We start from the raw sequence: 19,533 nt of genomic DNA, 5'->3' as shown, positions 1-19,533 counted from the left end.
GCTCGGTTCTCCGGAAGCGGATGTGGCGTACCTCAGCCGATAGGCAGCCGTACCGGAAGTCGGTGTGACGTACTGCAGTAGATGGGGCAGCTCTGCCGGAAGCGGATACGGCGTGCTGCAGCCGACGGGAAGCGCTGCCGGAAGCGGATGTGACGTACTGCAGCCGACGAGCTGCCGTGCCGGAAGTTGGTGTGCAGTGCCGCGGCTGACGTCCAGCCGTGCCGGGGCGCACGGGGTGCTCCCGCAGGCATGGAGGCACGGGAGCTGCTGCAGGAGCTGTGCGGCTCGCTGCGCGCGGTGCTGGCACGGGTCAGAGGTGGGGGTCGGGGCCGGGCGGAGGCAGAGACGGACGTCGGGCCTGAGGTTGGGCCGGCTTTCCGCAGGCTGAGACTTTTTGTCTGCATTTACAGAGGGCGAACCGGGCGAAGGCCGCGAGCCGTTCGAGCCTCCGCGCTTCTGGGACGCGCTAGGTACGGGCCGGGGAGCGGACTGGCACCGAGGGTACCGTGCTGGGCCTGGCCGCCGGGTGGGGTGGAGGCGTTGGGCCGCGGCTGGACTGGTCCGCAGCAGGGCTGTGAGCTGCAGGTGGAATCCCTGGCAAGCGGGTCTTCAGCCGGGGGCTTTGCACTCCTCCTCAGCTCTCAACCCGCTGGTGTTGCAAAGTAGTAAAGAGTATGAAGCAGTTTTTGCAATTATGTTTTTAAAGCATTTGATCTCTTAAAGCCTTATCAACGTTCTAGTGAAGGTGTCCTGGAGCAGATGGATGTGGGTGTGGACGGCAGTACTAGCTAAGCGAAAAGCTGGCAGTGAATACATGCCTTATACATGCAGTGTGTGTGGCTCAAAAGCTCCATGGAAATTTTCTTTTGCAGTGTAATTTAGTAGATGTTTTTTTCATACTTGGGAAGAAGAAATAGTGGTGGCTGAGAAGACAGTGCTAATCTACTGACTCTATTCTACTGGCATTTACCTGAGAGAATTTCTAATTTATTTTTCCCCCAATATCCTGTCTAGGTCAGGCATTCAAGGTAACATCACAAGAAGCTACGAAGCTTAGTCTAGCATTCTCGAGGCCTCCGCTGCCTTCTGCAGAGGTTAGTAAAAACCTCCCACAGAGCAGAAAATTTCTGTCTGTGAGACAAGTTTGAGGTATCTCCCAGTTCATTTGACTAAAACACAGTTATTGGGTTCAGCATAAAAAAGGGGACATTCATGTAAGTTATTTTTTTTTTAATATGTATTAATCAAATTCAAGAATTGCCTTGAAAACTAATTTATGTAAGTTAGGAGATGTCTTCTTGGATCTTTTTTTGTAATCTTCTATAACTGATTGCTGATAGAGGGTGAGATACTGGGCAGTGTAGATTTTTTCTCTTAACAGTGAGTGGTGTTAAGTTTTCTGTTAATTAATAGAATATTAACACTATATGTTTGAGGAAGGATAAAATAAGCACGTCGATTTGAGAATAATTAAGCTATTTTTTCCTCTCTTCACCTCCCTTTAACCAGGATGTGGTGGTCATACAGCATATATCAACTCCTGACCCATACAGTGAGCTTGCAGCTCTAGCAAATTATTCTCTTCTGTGCTTTTAGGATTCACAGAAACATACTGTCTCTTCTTGTTGTTTGTTTCTCCATTACTGTGATCGTGACTATGGTTCCTTTTTCTTACAAATAATGTAGATTTAAATGATTTCTTTTGAGGCTTTCTAAATGCACTGTAGCTGTGTGATGTTCCTAGTCATTCCTTCTGCCTTCCCATTTTCAGAATTGTCGAAAGCTGAGTGAAGATGTCCAAAATGCCATTCTTGCAGTTGCCACAGTGTACTACTGGCTCCCCAAGGGCCAAGGTGAGAGAGTGATGGCAGGATGGTGTCAGTTCTTTCACCACTATGTGAAGAAACCCGGTATTTCACAGCACAATAGATTTGGTCTATGCAGGAAAATAAGATAACATCAGCAATGTCTTGTCAGCTATTCTATAGACTTGCAGCATGATTGTGAATGAACTTGGCAATTTACTCTTGGTGGTTTCCATCTATGAACAAATGATGGTATAGAAAATGGTATAGTTTATCAAGCATTCATGTTTATAAAGTGTTGAAATCTCTGTCTAAAGTCTTTTTAGAACTTTAGAATTTAGGCAATAGATATTCTTTCTCTAACTTTATTTATACTGTGTGTTTTTGCAAGTCTGTCTATTCATCTATGTTAGTTTCTTCCTTTTTAGCAACGTACTTGCTGTTTCTCAACCAGGTACTACACTTCGGAAGATGGTACGAGATGCTACCACTGAAGTATTGGAGGGAATGATCCAGCTCACAGAAACAATTCTCATTTCTCCACTGGGGAGGTAGTACTTTTTCAGCAAGAAGAAAAGTTGCAAGTATACTCACTAAGGAGCAGCAAGTGTAGACTGCACTCATAAGGGAAGTGGGAAGGCAGGAACTGAGCATTGTTATCAGGCAGGTAAAGGCAGCAGACTCACCAACAAGGGACCTGTCCTCCAATATCTGATTGAAGAGAACAGTGCTGGTTTTGACATCTGTCAAGCCCATAGCAACGGTTTCAAACTGTAAAGTTAGGCCAACAAAATAAGAATTGGGTTTGGAAAGATTAATTGGCATCACACACCTTCCAGTGGTTGCCCAGCCAGTCTATTGCAATTAGTTGGGTCTGAGGTCAAGCCATAAATCAGGACAACAGGTCTGGATTCAGTTCGGAATCAAGGAGAGAATCAACACCAGGGACAAATGTGGCTGCAACACAGCTGTGATGTAGCATAAGCAGGACCTAGTGAGAGACCCTTGGTAAAAGCATCTCCTATGGTAAGGAAGAACTAGGTCTCACTTCTAGCATTCTTCAAGTGCATCTGCCTAGGTAGAGAAGAGATTTTTCATCCTGTCTGTGGCAAGGAAAAATGCTGGGAGTGGGATTTCCATGATGGTGCTTGATACTGTTTATACTGTTTGGCAATTCTTGCTTGTGGAGTGAATGGTGATGGTAACTGTGTGACTCTCTGTAGCTAGTTAGTGGACCACAATCTTTCAGGGGAAAAATTATGCAGCCTCTGTATTTTCTGATTAATTCCATTCTCTCTAGGCAGAGATCAGCTGTCTTTTCTGATTTGGATAAATACTGAAAGTTAAATAATAACATCTAAGGACTTTGAGGGGTCTTTGTAAGAAACTCCTGCTTCTTGTACTAACTAAACTCAGTAGGATTTATTAAAGCATCTTGTGCTTTGCATGGTTGTGAAATGCCAGTGACAAGCTAGTTTGCCAGTATTTTTTCAGCTGAGCCCCTTATAGTGTGCACAAAAATAAAACAGCCTAGCAGGCTATAGTGTTACTCTAATTTTGAGAGCCTCTGTTTTGTTTCAGCTCATCTCAGGAGCAGCTTATATCAACTGGTGGTGTGTGGGAGGCATGTGAGCAAGTGTGCAGCCTGCCACGAGGTGAGTATTGTGTATGCAGACCAATGGAACTAGGATGTGTGATCTCAAAATATTGGTAACACTTGAGAGAGGCATTTTAGACAGTACAGTGTAGGCTTACTCATTCCTCAGAACCCTACTATTCCCTGAAGTATGGAAGTCTGCTCTGATTATTTGTAAAGCAATACAGTATAGCTCTGAGCTTTGCAAAAAATTTGATCCTATGATCTCAAGATCTAATGGTTGCAAACATAGGTGAATGCTGGTGCAAGTGGATTTGAATCACTGCAGTGCTACAGTTTTCTTTGCTTTTCCTTTTGCAGATAACCAGGCAGCAGTTGTGTCAGTTCTGTCTGCATTTCTAGGTGTGGTCAAGGATGCTGTGGAAGAGATGGAAAATGTAAGGACACCCCTAAGTTGCTGAGGAACCTGCAATGATTTCTCTGAAAGAACACAAGGATATACAGGCTTTGATTTAGCTTGGTTCTAGTATGAGCAAAAGTATTATCTTATGCCTGTATCTTACTGAGGTTTTTAAACCTGGATCTGGTTTAGCTTACATAGAACTTCATGGAAGCTATGTTCTAAACTGCGTTTGTGGTTTTAGGTTGATGTAAGAATGGGACTGTTTGCCAGGTTCTTGCAGTTTGCCATATTGAACAGGAGTCAGTAATTCGTTTTTCTTAATCCGGTCTTACTGGAGTGAACAGAGCCTGGCAGCAGAGATGCTGGTTGAAGAGAGGTTCCTCCATAAATTATTTGTGTGATTTTTAGACCATGTTTTACTTATCCTCCTAGATATTGCTGAAATGGATGTTAGGCTATAGGTTTTCAATGCATGTGTGTTCTCAGGCTCTGGTGGAAGAACGAGACCCCTACAGTGATATCATAGAAGACGAGGAGCTCGGCTTTCGGGGTAACAGAGATACCTATTGGTCAGAAGCTGACCGGAAGTTGCTTGGCTCCTGCATGGGATTAATGAAGGCTTCTAAAGCTTGCCTAAAGAAGGTCTTGAGTGTAGTGAAGGCTTATGGGAAAGCTGACTCTCCAGAGCAGATTGCTCAGCTGGATGACCTTGCAGACATTGCTAATGAGATCAGTCCAAGGTAAGCCACCTCCTGAACTGTGTTTGTGGTTTTAGGTTGATGTAAGAACAGGACTATCTGCCAGGTTCTTGCAGTTTGCTCTATTGAACTGGAGTCATTAATTAGCTTTTCTTACTGGAATTAACAGAATCTGGCAGCTGAAATGCTTCTTTGTGCTTCAGAGTAGTCCCTGTTTTACTTGAGGTCTAGAAAACAGACTGGAAAAACCTTTCTGATACTTAAGTTGTGGCCAGGTGGTGGAAACAAATATGAAGACTGTTATATCATAGGCTGTTGAGAGTTTTGCATGTCAGGAAAGGAACATGTGCTACTGCTTAGAGTGGAGTTGTGACTATGGCTAGAAGGTGGGAGTTGCACACAGACGCCTGAGGAGGTGTTGTAAAATATTCCATGGGTATAACCAGTGCTGTCTCCTTGTCATTCCATACCTGACTTGCATTGAGGGTGGATGTAGGATTTGACCAGGATCTGTGGATTGTGCAGGTGGGGTTTTCTTCCATTGCACCCCTGGCACCCCTGTCTTCTATTCTAGCGTTGATGAGCTGGCCCTGAGCATGTACCCACCTATGAACCATCTGGCCGTGCGTCTCAATGTAAGTTTTTGCAGCCTGCATATGAATCTATTCACTTGGCTGTAAAGAAGGGGAGGAAATTGAATTTGGGGAATTGTGTCTTTCAGAGAGAGGATTTATTACTGTCCCTGTAATAAGTTCTTATGCATGAAAAGTCTTTTGTACACTTAGCTACCTTCAGGTGGAAGTGTATTCTTCATCTTTACTTCAGGGAAGAGGATGTCTTCTCTTGTGTTTACTCTAAGCTACGATCCATAGAGATGTCCAATGACATTACTCAGGAAAGTGAGGTATAGGATTGCCAGTGTACTGCACATCTACTTTTTTTCTCTGGGCAATTTAGATTTGCTCAAATAAAGTGATCTTAATTCGATTAATAAATTAAAAATTCTCACAGCGTCATTAATCACATGCTTCGCTTGTTAAGTGAAAAGAGCTGCTCAGAAAGGCACTGGAATCTCCATCTTTGAGGATATTCAAAATCTCGGGGGGTCAAGGCTCTGAGCAAGCTGACAACTCATAGATTTGCCTTGGTTTGAGCAGGAGGTTGCACTCAGGTGTCTTCCAGGGGTCCCTTCCAACCTAGATAAGTATGTGCTTTCTCATAGCTGAAATGTTTAATTCTGGTTTCATACATTCACGAGTAGCTTGAAATTTTTTTGTTTATGGTGTATTGCCTACTATCAACTTGCATTACAGTCAGTCACTTAAAACTTCATGCCTTTTTGTTCTAATAGATTTATCTTTTTAAAGAAAAAAAAAACAACAACATTTTAAAGTATACTTTAAAAAACGTCTTTCTTTATTTTTACCTGTCCCAGACAGTGACAGATTTGGAGATAATCCCACCATGCCAGTGTTAGGTGACTTCCTTTTGCATCAGAGTTTTTGGCAGTTTTACTTCTTCTTGGTTATGTTAATCATCTCTGCACCTCCCCTTTCTTTCCAGTTAGTGCTGGCCCCCACCCCCCCCCTTCTAAGCTTACTTATTTCCCTTTTCTTTCTTTGTAGGCTGCTAAATTGGCCTCAGTGTTAAAGAAAGTCTTAGAGATTACAAAGTGAGTATGAGTTACAATTTATGAGCATGTGTTCGCTGCTGTGAAGGTTAATATCTCTACTTCCTGTCAAAGATGATTCAATTGTAGACAGCAAATGCTGTCATACTGGAGTACTTCTGATGTTACCCAGACACAACGCAATAGGAAGAGGATGGCAGGAATGAAAGAGATTACTGCTGAAGATGGATGTATGTGTCAAGGTTTGAAACTAGAGATAAGGACATGGGTTCTTCCTTGCTCAAGCACTGTGGGGCTACAGAAGTCCTGTTTTAATACTGTAGTAATTCAGCACTTTACAATACCAATGTGTTGGGGGGATTTTTGGATACATAAATATAAAAACCCCCAGGAGGCCTTCCTAATGAATTTCCTCCACTTTTGCAGGACAAGCCATGTATGTCCACCATCAGAAGAAGGCTGGGTGCAGTTTCTAACAGGTGCAGTAGATCACAACATGGACAAAATCAAGAACTTCACACAGGGTGAACTTTAGCTCTTCTGTTTCCACACGTGTTACTGCCACTAGCTCTGATATATGCTTTTCCAGTGAATCTGGCCATTCTCCAGCTACAGGGAGAATAATGAGGACAGTGTTTTTAAGAGGGAACTTTACTGCTGCCTGGCAAAATTTGCCCAGAAAATCCCTCTTTGCAGTTGCAGAAGATGTCATTTTGCTTGGACTCTTGAGATGGTGCAGTGCTTCATTTTAATGCTGTGAATATGTTCTGTTTCTCAGACATTACAGCTACTGTGGGGTTCAGAGAACAATAAAATGTTGCTAGATTTGTGTTGTTAGCTGCATCTATTTTCATGTGGCAGAGAATATATGCAGAAGAAAAGAATCTCCATTCTCTTGCAGTCAGCCAAAGGAAGTGTTTAAAAAAAAAAAAAGCTGTATTCTGTCTAATCTTAAGGAGGAGTGAATTCTATTCCTCTGTTTTATTCCCGAAGAAAGTGGTAGAAAATACCTGCTGTATTACCAACTTCAAGAATCTGTAGGAGATCAGAATATTTCTCTAGAGGAGTGCTACATCTGTCACTTTGAAATTCTACAGTATGGTTTTTTTTTGCCACAGGAGAGAAAGAATGACTAAGCACTGGTGTGTTCAGCAGGAATGCACACAGAAACCTGGTATCTGCTTGAGCACGTTGCCAATCTTTTTCACAATAAAGTTCAGCTTCCCAGACCCGAGAGTGGATATAGTGATGGGATTATAAATATGATTTTATTTAAATTTTTAGTATCAATGCTCACCAAAGGTCAGGACACAGATCATAACCACTCTTGTAAACAGGACAGCAGAATCTGTTCTAAATTAGACATCATGCAGCTGCAACGGTGATACTTTTGTAGCTCTTCAGGTTCTGGATTTGAAGGCATGTAAGGTGTACAGTGAGTCTTCTTGTCCCTGCTTCAGTAGGGGTGAATGAGATATGCAAGTCTTGAGTGCTGTTAGGTTGCACAGAACCCAGCCTGAAAGGTAAGAAAGCATATATAAAGTACACCTCTTTATATTTCTAGTTCCTGGCCCTCGGAGATGCATTTGTGAGGGCATGAATGTGAGGAAGTTTTTCACTCAGAGGGTGGTGATGCACTGGAACAGGTTGCCCAAGGAGATTGTGGATGCCCCATTCCTGGAGGCATTCAAGGCCAGGCTGGATGTGGTCTGGGCAGCCTGGTCTGGTGCTTGGTGACCCTGCCCTGGCAGAGAGGTTGAAACTAGATGATCATTCTGATCGTTTTCAACCCAGGCCATTCTATGATTCTATGATGCCAAAAATAAAATAAAATAGGAATCTATAGGAAAAGTTAAGTGGTGACTGAAACCACCAGAATGGGATTGTGATAAGACCAGCTTTGGGAGGGAAATATGAGGGTTGAGTTCTCCATACAAGTGTCTAAGTTTAATTTGTCCTAATGCAGTTTCTTGAGAGAAATGTTGCTTTTTCATGTTGAGAAGCATATTTGTATTTGGATAACTTGACTAAGTCAGATTTGCTTGGTTCTTCAGCAGAGGATGGGAAGGCCTGTTGAAAGTTCTGTCTCTTTTCTTTTTCAGTGTGAAAATCTTATATATTATCCCTAAGTAAGGGAATGCCTGGGTCTTTCAGCTGTAGTGTTCTCTTCCTACCACGATGCTGTCTGTTCATTCTAGTGGACAGCTTTTCCAGGGCAAGGATTTCTCTGGCTTGCGTTGTGTTTGTTTTTCCATTTAACTGCTCAGTTTGCACTGACCTGTACTTCCTTTGTCTGTAAATGAGCCCTCGCCCTCCAACCACTATCACACACTTCTCCAGGGGTTCAGTGAGAGGATTCAGGAGGCTGATCTTCACTGTGGATGGCTGGTACAGTACCACATTTTCTGGAAACTGTTGAAAGAAAGCAGTGAGCTGAAACTCGGGGGAGGAAAGGCAAACTTCTATGATTAAAGAGAGAGAATTGATTTTTTTGTTGCCAGAGGTCTCAGCCTGAGCTGCCAGTTGCCAGAAGACATAAAGTCCAGCTTTCTTCACCACTGCAGTATTCTTCTGTAGCTTTCTTCTACGTCTTGTGACTTGCAGACTCATGACCATGTTAGGGGTTACCTGGATTTATTTATTCTTGCACATATACAAGGTAAAAATGGGAGAAATACTATATACAGCAGTGCAGTACAACTCCCTTTTCACAAACTCTCATTTTAGTGCTTTGAAAGAAGACAGTATGAGGAAAGCCACTCAGTGTAGCAGAATTTTTCTGCTGCTCAAAACTACAAAAACTCTTTTCTCACCATTGCAATAACAGAATGACAGACCAATCTAACCTCAATAGTCAGAGGCGGATCACAGATGCTTATCTCTTCTTGTGCAAAGTATATGTAGGAGTCCTCATCTCTCACCGTGGCAGTCAGCCTAAGCAGACGGTTCTGTCCCAGCTCTTTTCCATACCATGAGTAAGGCACAAAGACTTGCAGGGTATTAACTGGAATATAGAGTGGTGAAATACAGATAACAATGCAACTGATGTTTTCTTCTTAACCTGCAACAGTGCACTGAAAACTGCATTTAAAAGCCCGAGTGAAAGTGACCCACCTAACATGCTGCAGTTATTTTCCTCTTTCCCTACCAAGGTGATTTGTTTGGATTGCCTACAATTGGCTTTCCAACCAATATTTCTTACTTACAGCTAAGTGCATTTTTCTGAAGTGAGAGGACAGGATGCACTTTTCCAGCCTTAGCAGAGCCCTTACCTTCATTGTTTCTGATGATAAAATTAAACTTTTCCTTCCAAAGTTGCATAATGGGAACACCATTATAATGTAGAGACTGGACTCCAAGTACCAGGTGTGTAGACTTTTCTCTACCACTGTAGTTAAACATTTCAATGGAAAGTGGAATATCTTGTCCCAGTATCAGAGAACTCTTGGACTGGAGGTGGATAAAAAGGTTAACTCGCTCTTCAAGGCCAGGAGGAACAGAGATAATCTCTCTCCTGCTGCTGATTGCCTGAAGTGTCTTTATCTTTCTGTAGACTTTGTCAAGTACTTTTTTTTCTGGAAGAGAACCTGTCGCCAAAAAGAAAAGCACATTTTAATATTCTTTCTTGTTTAGTAGTTGTAAAGCACTACATGCAGAAAGAGTGGAATTATCCCAACTGTATTGGAGACAACTGTTTCTTATAGCAGAGATAAATATCTTGTGCTTTGGTTGAAGTGGACCAAGAATTTCAGCTGCGAGGAAATTGGATGTGTCTGAAAAGATTTCTCATAGTTTTTGAGCACTTTGGTGCTAATAAATGTCAGAGTAAGAAAAGATTTTCTCTTTGTAACTGTAGCTATGGAGTGGTACTGTGTTGTCTTGTGATGGACTGCAATCAAGAGGCAGTATGCCATAGAAAAAGATGAGATGGTAGGGCTGTGTCAGGTAAACAGAGCACAGTAATAGATTCTGAAGAGCTGCTATTTGAGGGACGGATTTAGACAATGTCTAGGAGCACAGCGGCCCTTCTCAGAAAGTTGGAGTATGAAATATGATATAAGGGTAATGGGAGATTAATGTGCAGGTAACAGAAGTCAGGAAAGGAGGTTTTTTCAGACAGGAGAGTGCCTGTCCTAGTGAGCTAGTAATTGAGCAGAACGAAACTCGGTTATGACCCATACTTTGGTTCTGTAGACAGCCAAAGACAGATGTTGTTGCCCCATTCAGGAAGGGGAAGTAGTGAGAAGTGGATGTCCCTGCTGATCTGGTATGGCTCTGCTCTAATCATTTACCTTCACTTGTAACATGGTCAGGGAATGTGCTCAAACATTTGTCCACCTCGTACCTTCAGGATATTTGTAGTTGTGTGTGATATCCTCACAGCGTTCACTGCCCACACTCTTGGTGCTGATGTTGTTGCCAGTATACTTTGTGCAGATGAAAGCTGGCTTGAGGATGTCATCTGCCATGTGTATCCAGACCTTGCACTTGGCATTCATGGAAGCAAAGAAGTAGCAGACATCATAATCCACTTCCACATCCCCTTCCTTGATGGCCTGAACAGGAGCTGGCCCACAAAATGAAGGGCCTGAAGAGAAAACATAGCCCAGTTAACGATCAGATGCTTTACCAGGTAGGCCCATGCTTAGTGTAAACATACAGGGAGTGATAGGTTAAATGTCGTGCTGCAATGGATCTTTTAGAGCTCTACAAGCTGCACAAACCAAACAGGTCAATGATGATTTTGTGCATACAGCCCTCAGAGTGCCTCCTTCCCTTTATGCATCCCCTCAGTGGAAGCTGAGGGAGGGATCCCACTGCTTTATTTGCTCCCCTTTTCTCCATCACTCTCTTTAATATTTTACCTTCAATTTTCTTCTGGCAGGTGGCATCCAGTGCCTGCCATCCGCTGTACTCTGGTAACAAGTCTGTTCGAGCCATCCAGCATTCATTCCAAACATGGAAAGTCCTGTGAGAGGCACAACATGTGTTTATAATAAGGCATTGAGCCCTGTGGTACAGGACGCTTTTAGCCAAAGCACAGCTAATTAATACTTCTTTAGAAAAGCCCAGCACATGGGAGCAGCAGTGACCACGGTTTTTGATGTAAGTGGAGGTTCTTCAATGGGATGGGCTGTCCTTTGTGGGAAAAAATTTTTGGTTGCTGGAATTTCTCAAGAACAAGTCATGTAGACTGGATCTTAGCTGTTCTATATCTCATAAACTTCCCTGCAGCTGTTTCCCTTTTTCCCTTTGTCACATCCTAGATCCAGTTATTGTCTCAAACTGTTCCTTGGGCCCTGCCTTGTTTCCTTACCAGACACGGGCACTCTTGTCAGGTGTAAGCAGCGTCCCATCTTCATCATAATACTCGTTCACATTTGGGTTGCTGTTAGTGTTGTGAGCCCATGTGAAGCCTGTGACAACCCTAGTGGGAATTCCCAGGCATCTCAGAACTGTGAAAAAAAGAGCTGTGAATCATTAATGCATCCTGCCCTACAGTGTCCCTGCTGTTATACGTAGAGCCTTTTTTGGTATGAAACTTATTGGAGTGGAGGTGGACCTAGTCTCAGGAAATGGCAGGAGGCACTGTTCCTTCAGGAAGTAAGTTAACACAGGTGCACTCAGTGAATGGTGTGTACTGACGCTCTTAGCCCAAAGGTAGCAGTGCTGAATGTTGATGAGGAAACTGTGAGGATCTGCCTCAAACCTAGAGAGGGTTAATAACCTATGTTATTGGATTCCTGGCTTAACAAAGATTCCAGGTATATGCTAGAAGATTTCCAAACCAAGTAAGGGCTTGATCAACATGCAAGTCTTTAAATGACAACTGTACCTGAGCACATGACTGCAGCAAACACCCAGCACTGCCCGTAGCGAACAGGTTGGCCCTGCAGTGTAACCCACTGCTGGAGAATGGAGCTGCTGCCCAACCACTTGGAAGGAGGTGTCCCATCATAGCATTCTCTGGTCCCAGATTCTGTCAGGATTTTTCTGGACAGATTGCAGTTTATCTTCAGGGAAGGAGGAGACAAAGGTGGATTAAGGAATTAAATCTCCATAATAGGTAAACCATATCCTGTTTGATGGAGCTACTCCCAAGGCAGCTGAAACCATAATAATTTTTTGTGAAAAGCATGAAGGTCATATCTGTGCAGAAGATGATGTGTAAGTCTCCTCTGGGAGTTACCTAGTAAGTGTGCTATTGCTACTAAGAAACTCCTGCAGCACTGGTTGCCTACTGCAGGAATATCAGGAAATGCTGGAAATAGGTAGGAGATGTTGCTTGTAACAGCCCTGGGCAAGCTTATTCTTTGGTGAGTAGTTTTCCAGAAATGGGAAGTATACTAGTTTCCTGTCTGTATTCAATTCTAACCTGCTGGGGTCTGAGCTGCTGGCTTCTCTCCTTACCATGGCAGCAACTGTGCGGCAGATGTAAATGGGGTTCTTGCGCTGGGTCTGATCCTTGTCTTGTTGGTAGCCTTCACCTATGTCCAGCAGCCTGAAGCAGATGTCCACAATGCCCACATCAAACTGCAATAAGAAGAGCAGTTCAGGAATTGTGGCCTGAAGATTTTATTTTCTGAAATCCCTGCAAGGGGTTGTAACTGCAGATGCTTGCTCCCTTTCTTGTAATGGTCTTCTTTAAGTGGACTGTGGAGGAGAGCTCTGGGCAGAAATTTGAAGGAGGAGGAGCAGTGCAACTTTGTTGAAATAAGATGGGAACTGCATTAGTATCATACTGCATCTCCTGACAGAGGGAAATTCAGGGTTTTTATTCATAGGGAATAGGCCAGGAAATTAGCTATAATTATGTAAATTGGGTTATGTGACTTCATACAGGCTGTTCTGTACATTCCTAAGAAAAACAGTACAGATAACAAGTACTTTCTTCAAGTACTTCAAGTACTTTCTTCAAGTACTTTCTTCAAAGTACTGGAAATGAATAGCATTCTGTACATGCAGGAAATAGGCATCCTTCCTCTACTGGTTGTAAGAAGGCACAGACATTTCACCTCTTACCTGTCCGAAGTCCCAGGGCTGTGCCAGGATTTCATTTTCAGTCCCCCAGTAGATGACACCATCTTGGTTTAAAATGTACTCCTGCCGCTGCGCCTCATTAGGCAAAAACACTAAATCATCTAGTTCAGAGAACAAAAGAACATCAGGAGGGAAGCATTCAGATGGTTTCAGGCACCCTTGCATCAGCAGACTATATTACACTTAATGTGGTCTGGCGTACTGTCCTGGGAAAATAGGGCAGTGAAGAATTTCACTGCAACTTCTTTTTGAGTGGAGGAACTTTAAAAGATCCCACAGAAGTAGGCTGTTGCACTAAGTAGCTCGTTTACTCTGGTGTCTGTTGACTTTCCTATTTCTAAGAAAAATCAATGATCAGTGGTTCTGACAGCAGAGTGCTCGAGGAACAGGGCAGGAGTGCTGAGGAAAGCCATGTCTTGTACAGCTAGCACTGCTTGAAGCACAGCGCAGGAGCAGATGGAATTACTGGGTGGAATCCTCCTCATCCTCTCTGGTGACACAGTGACAGAGCTCAAAGCTGGTTTTATGAAGTGACTGATCCCAGTCTGCCTTTTTGTTTTAGACTACTTACCTCGACACCAAGGGTTAAAGAGAAGGATGAATTTTCCCAGGAGACAGTAAACCTTGGAGGCATGTAAAAACAGATCATACTGGCCAATGGGAGCATTGGCAGGTGTGTTCACAGAGATGGTCCAGAAATATGGGTGTTGTTCTTCTAGTTTTGCACTCCACTGCTTCTGGTCTCCCAGGCTGGAGACGGGAAACTTAACCTGGGTTCTATCTGCTTTAGAGTACTGTGGTCCTGCAGCAAAAGAGATACATTTTCCAGACATGTATTGCAACCCATCCACTGCATATTTTAGCTACCCTGTCTAAGTCTGGACCCATGGCTCTCTTTCCATGTAGGAGAGTCTTAACCCTTTAGCTTAGCGCTTATCTTAATGCTTCTTTCTTAAAGTATATATATCTTTTTGAGGTTAGTAGTGGACTAAGACCACCTTGTTTGAAAGTGGAATGTGTATTTCATGCAATACAGTTATTGCGCTGCAGCATCTTTTCTGGATAAATGTTTAGCTCTGACCTTGCAGTTCCAGCAGCAGGAGGCTCTACTCTGGTTTAGATAAATTGTGTGCCTGACTTCTAAACCTGTCCAGCTCTGGAGATGCCTACCAGCTCTGAATATGCCTACCAACGCTGTTTTTTATGTGGCTGTTGGACAAGAGCTCTAAAAAGTTTGGTAACGTTACCTGTCTGTACAGAGAGGAAGGTCCTTTTCAGCTGCTTCAGGTAGTTGTGTATTGGAGATGAGAAGCTCACTGTGATAATGAAAGGCTGCCCCCGCCTCACTATAAGCCTTTCAGTGCTGATTTCTTCTGTGTGGTGGTTATTGTTGTTCATTATGATCTTAAGATCACATTTTTTGATGCTCAGACCTGTTGTATGAGGGAAGATAAAATGAGGTTGAGATAGTGAGCTGCTTACACTCTGGCCCTGGGCCTCATCCTAAAGCACACCTATTTGTTTCTCCACTCAGATGGTTCCCTTGCCTGTGAAAGTTCCTGACCAGTAACTGTGAGCTGGGGTTGTCTTGTCTCAGGTGGCTAATGAGCAGCTTTTGCTTATACCTTAGCAATGTTAAGTGAACATGGCTTTGCAGAGCTCTTTCTGCCCAGCAATGGATGTGGAACATACCTGAGCATTCACTGTGACTGCAGTTGGAATCTTGCAGTGTGCACTCAAAGGCACTAATTGAACTCAAAGCAGCTCCACTCCTCGTGGATACATGATTGAAGTTGTGCACATGAGGCAAGGTATCACCTCTTGTATACTTCTAGTTATGTCTGTTAACTAGAGTACTTCTAGTTATGTCTGATGTGCAAAATCAACCAGCAGCTGGTGCAAACTGCTAGCACAGGTCTGGTGTGGCAGTGTGGTCCTGGAACTATACTGGATCACAGCAAATAAAATACTGATTAATCCTTCCTGGCACCGCACTGGTTAGTAACTTCACACCTAAAGGTTTCACAGAGACAGAAAAGCACCTTTTCCTGTCTTCTACACATGCATCATACACCTTGCACATGCCTCTATCCAGTGTCGGGGAGGGGAAAGCTGTCACAGTTGCAGGCTTCCTGTTCTCAAATAATTTCGTGCTCAGTTCCCTTAGTGTGATCATGTACTTGCACTTTTCTTCTGGTTTTGATGGTGTTCTTAATCTTTCCAAACTTTTTGCTGAGAAGCAGATATCATCATGGTTTCTCCTACCCTTGGGATCATCCTGAACTCACTATCTTCAGCTCCCAGTTCATCACTGAGGTCCTTAAACCTGTGAGTTGTAACTGCTGTCCTTTGTGTGACATATCCTGTTACCTACCGGCCCATTTTGACAGGAGTTACTCTTTGTTCCAGTTAAAAAAAAAACAGTAATCCACAAATCATCCCCTTTCTACCTAAAGCCACTGCTCTGGTTCTAAAGTGCCAACTACTTCCATTTTCAGTTTTCGTTGGTTTGCTTTCTCCTGCTGGCTGACTTGCCTAGTCCTCTTTATTGACATCTTTTCACATTGCTGTTGTCCTTTCTGTGTTGGTTGTGGAAGTCCTACTGTACTGTTGGCAGTTACTGCTTCTGGTCTGGCTTTCAAGTCCCTTTATGGCTGTTCCAGTTCACAGCTGTGCGCCATTTAAATTTTATAGAGCCAGCTCAAACAAAGCTTGTGTATTTTCTTCTGTATGCTGAAAATGTCTGGTCTGGCTGTCTTGTAGACTGGTAAGTCATATGCAGTCTGGAAATCTGAGTTGCTTTACTTCCTTTGACTTTTCACAGATCTTATTTTAGCTTTCTTTAGAGTTGCCCAGGACCCTCTCCTTCCTCAAGTGACTAAAACACTTAGTCATCTCTCTGCTTCAGCTCTGCAGTTTGGTTTACCTCACCCTCTCCCATCCCTACATTAAGGATAACTCCCTCAGACTTTATACCACTTTCTTGGCTACTGGCTTGTAGGAAGCTCATCTCGTCTCTTCTGGCCTGATGAACACTGTCTTCGGTCAGGAACTTTTTTTTTTCCTGACAGACATTATTGCTTGGGTCTAGCAGAGCTGGTTTTCACTTACCTTGGCCCATGGCTCCTGCCCTTGTACGGTGGCAGTCTTCAGCTCCACTTGATCTGGTGGGTGATGTCTCCTTCCTTCAGCTTTCTTTAAAAATAATCTACTTGCAAAGTTGTTTGCTTAGTTTCTTTATAAAGGGTGTGTCATGATGTTGTCCCTTCTCCTTCAGCTTATCTTGCTGGTCTGCAGTGCAGAAGTCGAGGGCTCTTATCTGTCGGGCCATGTTAGAGCTGAAAGGGTGACTTTTCTTTGGTATGGCTAAGGTTAAATTCCACAATCAATGTGAAACCTTTAAAAACCTCTTCTTCAAAGAACTGTGTGTTACAGACCCCAGAATAGGAAATGCAAATTTTAGCCTGGCCCTAAACTATGAACAGAATGCACTTCTAAGCATTAGCCTTGAAGAAGAGCAGCTCTCTACTGTAAGGTACTTAGATCCTAAACCCTTCAGTGAGTAAACAGAAAAGTCACTATGGCCAGTGCACTTGTGCCTAATTTAAAAATGTGAAGCCAGTTAAATGAGGAAACTTGTTAAAAGCAAAAACTGTAAAAAGTAGAATTTCTGCAGCGTAATGCAGATTATTCAAAAACATCACACTGAAGGCTTGGACTAAATACATGATCATTCTTAAAGCTTCTATAAGATGGAAGGAACGGAGGTCACTGTACTGGTAAATAATTGGTCAAAAGACAGAAAGTAAGACAGCAATAATAAACTTTTCATAGAGGAACGAGTCGCCAATAGTTTACAGAAGTCCATGATCTTCTACAGGTTCATGAATAATATGGGAAACCAAGAAAAAGGTGGCAAAGAGTGCTCAATTATTCTGAGTAGTAAAGATGATGAAGGTGGCAGCTTTGGAGAAGTTGTAGAGAAATATGCAGATACTGAATGACAAGAACATAAAATAGCAAGCAGAGATTAGTGTAGACACATGTACAGTGAGAGAAAGAGACCCAACGCTTACAAATGCAACAATGCATTTGGAAGTAGCTGTAGTCATTCCAGAATGAGATTTGGATTTATACTCGATAGCTGCTGCTAAATACAGTCCAGTGAGCTTGCGAATTTTCTTATTATGTGAGTATTAAACTTTACAGTAGCTTATCCGATGCATTTAAGCAAGTAAATACAAAATCTCTTACTTGCAGCATAACCTCAATTCTATGTATTTAAATACAATATAATATATTGTGCACGTATATCATGTATTATATACAATAATATGTAATTGAGGCTGTGCTGTAAATATAGTGATTAATTGTTGTATACATCTACATAACATATAAATGTAGATTCACAGAATTCCAGACTGATTGTTGTTGGAAGGGACCTCTGGAGGTCATCTTGTCCAACCCTCCCATCTGAAGCAGGGCCAGGCTGAAGAAACTCTCCAGGACTGTGCCCGGATTACTTTTGGATATCTCCAAAGTGAGAGATTCCACAACTTATTTGGGCAACCTTTTCCATAGCTCAGCTACCTCACAGTAAAAGCATTTTCAGATGTTCAGACAGAACCTCCTTTCTTTTGGTTTGTACTCATTCCCTCTTGTTCAGTCAGTGGATGCCACTGAAAATAGCCTGGTTCAGTCTTCTTTATGTGCTTGCTTGAGGTGTTCATATACATCGAGCCCTCTGTTCTCTGGGCTGAGAAGCCCCAGAGCTCTAAGCCTTTCCTTATACGTGAGTTGTCCCTGTGCCTTCTTTGTTTGGTGGCCCTTTGTTGAACTGTACTTGTAGTCTCATGTCTCTCTTTTACTGGAGAGCCCAGAACCAGACACAGTACTCAGGTTGTTGTCTTATTAGTGCTAAGTAGAGTGGAAGGATCCCTCCATCTGCTGGCAGTGCTCTGCCTAATGCAGCCCAGGATACCATTAGCCTTCTTTGCAGCAAGAGCGTGTTGCTGACTCATGACAAGATTAGACTACTTTGACTTTTATTACTAAACATGGAGGTCACCAGATCTGCAGAAATCAGGAAAGACTCTGTGGACAGTAGGGAGATGTCCAGAAAATAATGTGATTTTTTTATTGTTCACATTTTTTTTTCCTGTATCAACTGTAAATGACTTCAGTGTTAATGTTTTGAACTTTTTATTATAAAGAGCTGTACTCAGTGTGTAGCTACTGATCCATACTCTTTAAGTGGATGTAAGATTTAAGCCATTGATCACTTCAGACAGACTTTCTTCACTGATCAGTATTTTTTAAATGCACTTCTGCAGAATATGTCTTATTTTGTCTAAACCACTCTCTTGGTTCAGAGATTCAAGCAGGTCATTTCCTCACCAGACTGCAATGGCTGTGTGTACGGATAGTACCATCTCTTGGGCAAACCAGCAACTGCAAGTAGCATTTGCTAAGTAGGATGCACTGATGAACACTTTGTAAACTGTGAAAAGTGGGCTACTTATTGACCCTTTGTGTCTTTCATTACATCAAAGAGGTGCTAGAAAGGAAATCTGTTGAAAGGTTCAATGTATGAGGGCTGCTCCGAAAGTAATGCCTCCTATTTTGCTGGCCCACAATATCAGAATCATTTGTATGGCAGTATAGACTGAGCCTTCCCACCAATGTTCTGTTCCATTTTGTTGCTGTGTGATAGATGGCAGCAGAGGGGCAGTTAGACAGAATGACATCTGGCATGGAAGTGTGAGTGAAGCAATGGGGTGTAACTGAATTCCTCCATGTGGAAACACTTGCACCTACTGACATTCATCAATCCTCGCTGAACATTTGGAGACCAAACAGTGGCAGTGAGCACAGTGAGGTGGTGGGTGGTGCATTTCAGCAGTGGTGACAGTGGCTCACATCTGCTGGTGCAGATTTTTATGAGCGCAACATGCAGGCTCTTGGTCATCACTGGTGAAAATGCACAGTTAATTGTGGTGACTGTGTTGAAAGAGTAAGGTTTTGTAGGATTTGCTCTATCAAATAATATTGTTGTGCTCTTCGTATCTGCTATAGTTTCCATGGAAATAAATAGGAGGCATTACTTTTAGAGTAATACTAAAAGACGTACTAAAGAGACTTCCATAGGCAGTGCTGAAGTGCTTTACTGGCATTCTGTTTAGTGAGAATTTACAGTCTGAGATTAGAACCTGGGATTTTACATCCGAGATCTGAAACAAACATTCAGCAGGAGGAAGTACTGAGATCTCCTACATGTTAGTTGCCTGTCTCTGTGGTATATCAGATTTTCATGCGTTGTTTTTTCTTGAGACTTGTCAGTTTCATGTGTTAGTTTAAAC

The 19,533-nt window shown here is 42.8% G+C and overlaps 2 protein-coding genes across 4 annotated transcripts; one reads left to right on the top strand and one right to left on the bottom strand.

Annotated features, from left to right (window-relative positions):
• The first annotated feature begins 130 nt into the window (after positions 1-130).
• Positions 131-6,970, top strand: CCNDBP1 (cyclin D1 binding protein 1). 2 transcript variants are annotated; one of them, XM_010722441.4, is made up of 11 exons: positions 133-316; positions 411-470; positions 1,015-1,094; positions 1,772-1,853; positions 2,260-2,356; positions 3,387-3,460; positions 3,763-3,839; positions 4,292-4,545; positions 5,078-5,138; positions 6,129-6,175; positions 6,560-6,970. In XM_010722441.4, exons 1-11 carry the CDS (start codon positions 250-252, stop codon positions 6,666-6,668), a joined length of 1,008 nt encoding a protein of 335 aa, XP_010720743.1. In that variant the 5' UTR covers positions 133-249; the 3' UTR covers positions 6,669-6,970. The 2 variants fall into 2 exon arrangements, with proteins under 2 accessions (XP_085097988.1, XP_010720743.1); XM_085241862.1 differs by lacking the exon at positions 5,078-5,138 and having other exon boundaries at positions 131-316.
• Positions 6,971-7,198: 228 nt separating this feature from the next.
• Positions 7,199-16,465, bottom strand: EPB42 (erythrocyte membrane protein band 4.2). 2 transcript variants are annotated; one of them, XM_003212006.5, is made up of 13 exons: positions 16,286-16,463; positions 14,422-14,607; positions 13,746-13,976; positions 13,157-13,275; positions 12,545-12,667; positions 11,970-12,147; positions 11,451-11,589; positions 10,999-11,102; positions 10,479-10,721; positions 9,406-9,720; positions 8,980-9,137; positions 8,412-8,545; positions 7,199-7,649 (listed from the first exon to the last, which is right to left on the bottom strand). In XM_003212006.5, exons 1-13 carry the CDS (start codon positions 16,293-16,295, stop codon positions 7,499-7,501), a joined length of 2,091 nt encoding a protein of 696 aa, XP_003212054.3. In that variant the 5' UTR covers positions 16,296-16,463; the 3' UTR covers positions 7,199-7,498. The 2 variants fall into 2 exon arrangements, with proteins under 2 accessions (XP_003212054.3, XP_085097987.1); XM_085241861.1 differs by having other exon boundaries at positions 7,509-8,545; positions 16,286-16,465.
• Between the last annotated feature and the right edge of the window lie 3,068 nt (positions 16,466-19,533).

The sequence above is a fragment of the Meleagris gallopavo genome, chromosome 22 (assembly GCF_905368555.1).
Source record: "Meleagris gallopavo chromosome 22, MGAL_WU_HG_1.1, whole genome shotgun sequence".
Classification (NCBI taxonomy): Eukaryota; Metazoa; Chordata; class Aves; order Galliformes; family Phasianidae; genus Meleagris; species Meleagris gallopavo.
Note: the sequence above shows the minus strand (reverse complement) of the source record. Positions and strands in the feature narration are given on the sequence as shown.

Excerpts from the sequence above, each read along its gene's own strand:
- CCNDBP1 (XM_010722441.4), top strand. The coding sequence starts at position 250 with ATGGAGGCACGGGAGCTGCTGCAGGAGCTGTGCGGCTCGCTGCGCGCG. Across the intron at positions 1,854-2,259 it reads CTGGCTCCCCAAGGGCCAAG|GTACTACACTTCGGAAGATG; the intron begins GTGAGAGAGTGA and ends TTTCTCAACCAG. Across the intron at positions 3,461-3,762 it reads AGTGTGCAGCCTGCCACGAG|ATAACCAGGCAGCAGTTGTG; the intron begins GTGAGTATTGTG and ends TTCCTTTTGCAG.
- EPB42 (XM_085241861.1), bottom strand. Across the intron at positions 12,668-13,156 it reads AGCCCTGGGACTTCGGACAG|TTTGATGTGGGCATTGTGGA; the intron begins GTAAGAGGTGAA and ends TTCTTATTGCAG. Across the intron at positions 11,103-11,450 it reads GACAAGAGTGCCCGTGTCTG|GACTTTCCATGTTTGGAATG; the intron begins GTAAGGAAACAA and ends TGCCTCTCACAG.